Below are 8,182 nucleotides of genomic sequence, written 5' to 3'. Positions count from 1 at the left end.
GCAGCCATTGCTTCAGTACTGTTTGTGTATTTCTGCTAGCAAGTGGTAAACACAGGGGTACTTTTCTGTGTAGCTTATATGTGTGGGGGAAGGGCGGGGAATTTCTGCTAAGATTGTTAATTGGTGTGCTGGTCCAGGGACACCTCCTTCATACACCCAGTGATTTACACCTTGTAGTGTTTCCAGAAGTTCCTGGTTACGTAAACTGTTCCTGTTGTTTCCTGTCTTGTTGCAGTCAGTCCTTAGCCCAGCACGCTGATCCTGGTTCAGTAACCGGGTGCCTGTACATTTTTTTGTGTTTACATTTGCTTTACATCCCCGTTGACTTTATTGGGTTGTAAAAAGTTTGCATTTAAACCGAGTCTCGTCTCATTCCTTGTTCGTGACCTGCTGTATCCTGGGAGTAACCTCTCTGTTTCACAATGGTAGAGAAATTATTTCTGTGCATTGTTCAAATGATCACAGGTTCCACCTCTGTTGGGCTAGAAAATGTGGGGGGGGGATGTAAAAGTTCAAATCATCTCGTTTTTTCCATTCCAAAATGAAAGAAATTTAAAAAACGTTAAAAACCATATTTGGTATATAGAAATATGAGCCTGGCTGCAGCATTCATGCTAGATTGGGAGTTTCCATTCCAGCACTAACCAAAAGACATACATGTATGTGTTTGACATTTTGACATATCACTGTGTCCATCTAAGTCTGATCTTACAATAAGTAACATTGTTTAGCCCATACAGAAAGTCCCATACAGTCAAGAAGACAAAGGAGAAGAATAGCAATTTTTCATTCATCTACCATTTAAAAAGAAAACCAAAATGGTATCAATAAAAACTAAAGATTTCAACACACAAAAACAAGCAAACTTGTAGCTCCATAGACAGAGAAAACGAATGGATAATGTGGCGATACAAACCAATTTTTTTATTTTTTTTTGTTTTTTACAAACGTCTACACTTTAAAAAAAGCTGTAAAGCATAAAAATCAGTATGCAACTTTGGTATTGCCGTAATCATACTGACTGTGGAATGCTGTACAATGAACACTATAAAAACAAAATTCAAAAACAATGGCAGAATTGCAACTTTTTAACCATTTCACCTACTTGGAACATTTTTGTCATTGCATTATAAATAAAAGTGAATGGGGTCATTGAAAACTACATCTTATCCCATAAAAAAAAACAAGCCCCATACCGCAATGTCGACAAAAGACAAAAAAAACGTTAGAACTCATCGAGAAACAGCAAATAAAAACAAAAGAAAAATTGACCCCGTTACAAAATAATCAGACCATCAGCAGTTAGGCACTTGTTAACCTCCTAGTTGTGATTATTGGAAACCCCCTTTAAATCTCTAATGATCTGTTTCAGGTTAGTAATTCACTACATCATTTGCAGCACATTTTCCGTGTGCACATGCCCTCAAAGAGTTAAGATTTGCATTCAAAACATTCATAGCATAAGATCTTTACTTCTATTAGATCACCAGGGTATGTACAGCCTTTTTAGGATTGTATGAGTGCAGTATTATAATCTGCTGTGACCTTTCTCAGTGATGTTTCTTCCAGGCTTCTCGATGTAACTATAACTAATGATTGTAGTGAAAAGTTCCAACACGGCACAGAATGACAGAGCAAGCAGGAAATGCCTCAAGAGCGTTAATAATTGCTAGGTAACATGGGTTTGGCCACTGCCAGCAGTGTATATATAGGAGAGCTTTCAGGAGCCATGCACAGCTACCTACTCAAGACTCTAGAGATCCTTACAGAGAGCCACAGAGAGGAACATTTGCAGCAGATATGGGTGGTCTCCTGAGCAGCCTCTACCAAACGCTACTCAACTTCTCTGGAACCAAAGCCCGGATTCTGCTGTTGGGTCTTGATGCTGCTGGAAAGACAACTCTGCTATATAGATTGAAGCTGAATCAGACTGTCCGTACAATTCCCACCATCGGATTCAATTTTGAAAATGTGGAACCCATCCGTAACGTCACCTTCACCATGTTGGACGTAGCATGTCAAGGCAGGATGAGAGGCCTGTGGGAACACTACTTCAAGAAGCCGGACGGACTGGTTTTTGTGGTGGACAGTGCCGATCCTGAGAGGTTTGTGGAAGCCAAGGCAGAGCTCATCGCTATCTTGGAAAGTAATGAAATGAGAGGTGTCCCCTTTGTTGTGATGGCCAATAAGCAAGATCTACCTGGTGCCCAGAAGCCCATGGAGCTAGCAGAGAAATTGGGACTGATGAAGATGAAAGGACACCAGTGGCACGTTCAGAGCTGTTGTGCTGCCAATGGGGTAGGACTTGTGGAGGGGCTGGAGGTCCTCACCAATTTGGTAAAACAGTTTCAAAAGAACAGTTCTGAATGAGAAACCTTCTCTAATTACAAGACCTTACACCACATGCATTTGGACATATGTTCTGTAGGCAACACTACCTTATTTGCCTATTTTCAAGCCATATATCAACAACGGGTAATATACTGTATCTTTACTACAACATGATGAAAGTAGGCTTCTCTGGCCCCTAGTTCGGGGTGGCCTCATAACAAAACTGGATTTTCAGTTACCAGTGGACATTACAAACTAAATATATGGATCACAATGGAAGGTTTCCTAAATCTTAATACTTCCACATAACTTTCTAATTGCATTGTCTCACCCTTATCAGAAAGTCTTACTGAGTCCTATATATTTTTTATACTAAATATAAGATTGTCATTATATTGTATATATTTTTTTCAGACATTGTGTATTTATGATGCTTGGAATTTATGTTTGTTAATAAATGTTAATTCTAAGATGAAAAAATCCTTTGATGCATTATTAAAGAGAACGAACCAACAGGATTTTTGCGATATGAACTGCACTGACAACTGATGCACTGACAAATCAATAGGTGGCAGATGTGCAGTACCTGGCAACGGCTGCTATCAGAAGATGGGGTAGCTCCAGAACTGAGCATGTCCAGCACCCTGCTGTTGCATCGAGGATAGCTGATTGGTGGGGGTGTGGGGTGTTGGTCCCCAGCTGATCTGACATTGATGACCTATCCTAAGGATAGGCCATTAATGTAAAAGTAGTGGACAACCCCTTTAATGCCTACTTCTATGCACATTGAGGTCCCCCAGGTGGTGGCTGCAGGGAAGCACTTATTGTGAGCAAGACCAAAACTATGCTGGAAGGGTCTAATAGTGAAGACATTCCATAGTGATCTACATGTTTGTTGAGTGGTACTGGCACACAGTACAAGAAAATAGGACAAGTCCAGGTATGGTATGCTGAAGACAGCCGCGCGATCAGCTGAGCTGTCACTGAGGTTACCCCCGGCCACCGCTGGATCCAGTGACAGCGGGTAACCTCAGTGACAGCTCAGCTGATCGCGCAGCTGTCTTCATTTGCTGCGTGAAGGTGACAGGAGCGGCGGTGTGTGCTGCAGCTCCGGTCACCTCCATGCAGCAGAGCTGGAAGCGACGCTGGAGCATCCTGGATTACGCCGGACATGGAGGGCTTTTTCGGGCTTATTAAAGTGGTGAATCAGGGTATATGTTTGTTTTTTTATTTCTAATAAATTATTTTTTCGGGTGTGTGTGTTTATTTACTGTCACTTACAGATTAATCATGGAAGGTATCTCGGATAGACGCCTGACATGATTAATCTAGGAGCTTTTGGCAGCTATGGGCTGCCAATAACTCCTTATTACCCCGATTTGCCAACGCACCAGGGCAAATCGGGAAGAGCCGGGTACAGTCCCAGAACTGTCGCATCTAATGTATGCGGCAATTCTGGGCGGCTGTTGGCTGATATTGTTAGGCTGGGGGGCTCCCCATAACGTGGAGCTCCCCATCCTGAGAATACCAGCCTTCAGCCGTATGGCTTTATCTGGCTGGTTTTAAAATTGGGGGGGACCGCACGCCGTTTTTTTTAATTATTTAATTATTTATTTCACTGCACAGTATACACACGCCCACCGGCTGCTGTGATTGGGTGCAGTGTGACACCTGTCACTCAGCGTGGGGGCGTGTCTCACTGCAACCAATCATAGGCGCCGGTGGGCGGGGAAAGCAGGGAATACAAGATTGTTTAATGGGCGGCCAGCTTTTTCAAAATAGTAAAAGCCGCCGGAGCAGTGTGAATGCCGTGCAGCGCCGCGCCGGGGATCGGGGATCAGTGAGTATGAGAGAGGGGATAAGAGGGATAGACTGACATGGACTGAGAGAGAGGGACAGAGATAGTGACCGACTGACAGAGATTAGTGAATTTCAGACAACAGGAGAAAAGCAGGTTTAAATACCGCGCCAAACCACAGGAGTCCAGATGAAGTTAGTAAATCTCTTTTCTTTATTTTCACAGGTCTACACGTTTCAAGGACATATCCGTCCTCTTCCTCACTCACAGCACTGCACTACGCATGCGCGTGTAACCTTCCACGTTACTTTCATGCTGTCAAAGGGGTTGTGACTGGCACAACCGCATCAGGTGAGTGTTCCTGTTATACATTCACCTCCCATTGTTATACCGGGTAAGACCCTATTTGCGCCTTTGTTCCCACAGTTTTTTCGCTTTCCAGAGATTAGTGAATGACAGACATTGTGAGGCGCTTCAGAATGCAGCTTTTCAGCTGCGCTCTGAAGTGGACCTTTTTTAAGCTGCGGTGCAGAGCGCACACCTGCGCACATAGCCTCAGACATCAAAATCGTATGAGGGATGTCACACGTTTCAATTGACTAGGTTCGTGCGACAAAACGTTCAATTCTAGACAAAGATACGATGTGTTTGCGATCAACGGTTTTGCGTTCAATCCTGATCGCACGTAGATGTCACACGCAGATACCTCACAAACGATGCCGGATGTGCGTCACTTACAACTTGACCCCAACGACGGATTGTGAGATATATTGAAGCGTGTAAAGCGGGCTTTAGACCCTCAAAATATACAAACCCTGGGCAAGACCCTTAAACTTACATTATACGGACCAAAAACAGACACAAAAAGTACTTCACTCTGACTTTTTCCTCCTCTCGGAAGTCTTTGCAGGTTTTCTTCTTTGACCCCAGGACGTTCACAGATGTTGGCATGGGGCCGTAGCTCTACTGGTTCTTTTCCAGTAACAAGTCCTGCAGGTATATGTAAATTATTCACTAAAATCCCAATCACATTCATTGAATGCCGAATATTCGTGGATCTCATGAGGATTTTGATGCTGACCTTGCTATCCTAAATGAAGCTTTTGAAAGAGCAAATATAAGAAGTCAACAAGATTTACTATCAAGTAAAAATCGGTCAAAAAATAAAGGTGACAAAAAATTAATTTTTAGGTTTTTTACTTTAATATGATGGATAGAAAAATCAGGTCAGTAATTGGGAGCCATTGGCACGTATTAGGCTAGTTTCACACTTGCGTTGTACGGGATCCGTAGCATTGCGTTGTGTGATGCATGCAACGGATGCGTTGCATATAGTGGCACAACGCATGCTACAGATCGTACAAAATAACGGAATCCGATGTAGTTTTTTTTCCTTGACTTTACACATCTGAGCATGCGCAGTTGTGTAAAGACAGCTGCGTTAACGGAATCCGTCAAATGACGCATTCTAACGGAATCCGCCACCATAGGCGTCCATTATAAAAACAACGGGCGCCTAACGGATTCCTGCAGGTTGCGTTTTTTTGACACTCCGCCAAGCGCAGAAAAACGCTACATGCAGCGTTCCATCCGCCCGACGCAGCGTCAAAATAACGACGCTGCGTCGTCCAGCGGATGCAACGCAGACACTTGCGTTACAGTGCGTCGTCCATGCAACTCTATGGAGAATAGCGCAGTCCGTTAACGGACTGCGCTATTCTCCATAGTGACGGAATGCGCTGAATGCAAGTGTGAAACTAGCCTTAGAAAGAGATCCAGATTTGCATGATCCTGCAGAATTGGGACCTCTAATTTCATCCAACTTAAAAACTATGAAACTATCAAACTCCGGCTACGCCTGGATAGTTTCAAAGATGCATGGGGTAATAATACCCGTAAGTGATGTTTTCAATAGCAACTGGCTGCGCAATGCTATTCCCAAAGGTAATTTTAGATGCAATTCATGTACATTTTGTAGTCAGCATTTAACAACAAATCCCATTAGGTTGGGACGTGTCACACATACAGTGAATGAGTTCATCACCTATAGGACTAAATTTGTCATATATGTGGTCTTATGTCCCTGCAGCTGTTTTTATATAGGAAACACCATAAGGAATATGTTTATACGATTCAGGGAACATTGCCACTCGATAATTACTGGTAAGGGGTCACCTAGATTAATCCAACATGTAAGAGAATTCCATGATTCAGATGCAGGAGTATTACGATTTATGGGGTTGGAAGAAATAAAACCTCTACAAAGAGGAGTTGATCGCCATAAAGAGTTACTTAAAAGGGAGGCTAAATGGATTTTATCAGGACAAAAGCACAGGGTCCACTTGGCTTAAATGATAAAAATTATTTATCTGTGTTCATTTAATCGCTGACTGTTTTGTCTTTCTTCTCCCTTTCTTTCCAATTTAAGCAGCTTTTGCTGTGTTGCATTTTTTTTTTTACTAAATTTTAGATAAGAAAAGTATGTATGAGTCATTGGGACTTGTTTTAATCAGTTGTAAATGCTCTCCTGTAGGGAGTGGTTATAACCTGGTTCTGACCACTTCTTGTTCACTCAGCCCTGTAGAAGCAGTTGCGCGAAAAAGGTCCGTTGTCTGCATTTGTCTGCACTTTGTCCTCCCCTCCCCCCACTCCTGCCTGGCCTCCATTGAGAGGGGATTTTTAATATGTCGCAATAAAAGAAGATTTTATTCACTGTGAGTGCCATGGATTTCCTTCTGTGCTTAACTTTGTGTCAGTCTGGAGCAGAGTCAACTCTTTGTGATAATAAGATTGGTAAACCATATACATCACATAACAGATGCTGCATATACATCACAGGAGACGATGGAGGCATATGCATCACATAGGAGACGCTGGGACAGCTGTATATACATCACAGGAGAAACTGAGGGCACATGCATAACACGAGGGGCTGGGGACATGTATATGACCCCAGCACCTCCTGTGATGTATATGATCCAGCCCCTCCTGCTATGTATATGCCTCAGCCCCTTCTGTGATGTATATGCTCCCAGCCACTCCTGTGGTGTATATTCCGCCAGCCCCTCCTCTGATTTATATGACCCAGCTCCTCCTGTGATGTATGTGCCCCTAGCCCCGCCTGTGATGTATGTGTCCGAAGCCTTTCCTGTAATATATGTGCCCCTCAGACCCTTCCTGTGATGTATGTGCCCCCAGCCCCTCCTGTGATGTATGTGCCCCAGCCCCTCCTGTGATGTATGTGTCCCAGCCTCTCTTGTGATATATGTTCCCTCAGCCACTCCTGTGATGTGTGCCCCCAGCTCCTCCTGTGATGTATATGTCCCCAGCCCCTGTGATGTATATGCCATCAGTATCTCCAATGTGATATATATATGCTCCAGTATCTCCTGTGATGTGTATGCCACCAGTGTCTCCAGTGATGTGTATGCCCCAACCCCTCCAGTGATGTATATGCCTCCAGCATCTCCTGTGATGTATATATCATAGTATGGGCTGGGGAAGATACATGACAGGAGGGGCTGGGGGCATATACATCACAGGGGTGGCTGGAGGCATATACATGAAAGGAAGGGCTGGGGGCATATACATCACAAGAGGGGCTGGGGCACATACATCTTGGGAGATGCTGGGGCATAGACATCACTGGGAGGCATAGACATGGCTGTGTGGCACAGACAGCACTAATGGCGTAGACAGCACTGTGGGGGCACAGACATCAATGGGGGGCAGACATCACTAGGGGGGCACGGACAGCACTGGGGGAGCGCAAACACCACTGGGGGGCACAAAGATCACTGGGGGGCACAGACATCACTGGGGGCACGGACATCAGTAGTGGGCACGGACAGCACTGCGGGGCATGGACAGCACTGGAGGGCATGGACAGCACTAGGTGTGCATGGACAGCACTACGAGACACTAGGGAAACGGACAACACTTGCAGAGCACAGACATCACTAGGAGGGCACAGAAATTACTAGGGGGCACAGACATCACTAGGGTGGACTGGGGGCATGGATATCACTAGGGGGCACAAAGCACTAGGGAGAT

At 44.4% G+C, this 8,182-nt stretch overlaps 1 protein-coding gene across 1 annotated transcript; it reads left to right on the top strand.

The window, feature by feature from the left end:
- Window positions 1-1,729: 1,729 nt before the first annotated feature.
- On the top strand, window positions 1,730-2,698 carry LOC142310194 (uncharacterized). The gene has a single exon (XM_075347679.1). The coding sequence runs from the start codon at window positions 1,801-1,803 to the stop codon at window positions 2,368-2,370; it is 570 nt and encodes a 189-aa protein (XP_075203794.1). The 5' UTR covers window positions 1,730-1,800; the 3' UTR covers window positions 2,371-2,698.
- The last annotated feature ends 5,484 nt before the right edge of the window (window positions 2,699-8,182 follow it).

This window comes from Anomaloglossus baeobatrachus, chromosome 5 (genome assembly GCF_048569485.1).
Source record: "Anomaloglossus baeobatrachus isolate aAnoBae1 chromosome 5, aAnoBae1.hap1, whole genome shotgun sequence".
In the NCBI taxonomy this organism is placed as follows: Eukaryota; Metazoa; Chordata; class Amphibia; order Anura; family Aromobatidae; genus Anomaloglossus; species Anomaloglossus baeobatrachus.
Note: the sequence above shows the minus strand (reverse complement) of the source record. Positions and strands in the feature narration are given on the sequence as shown.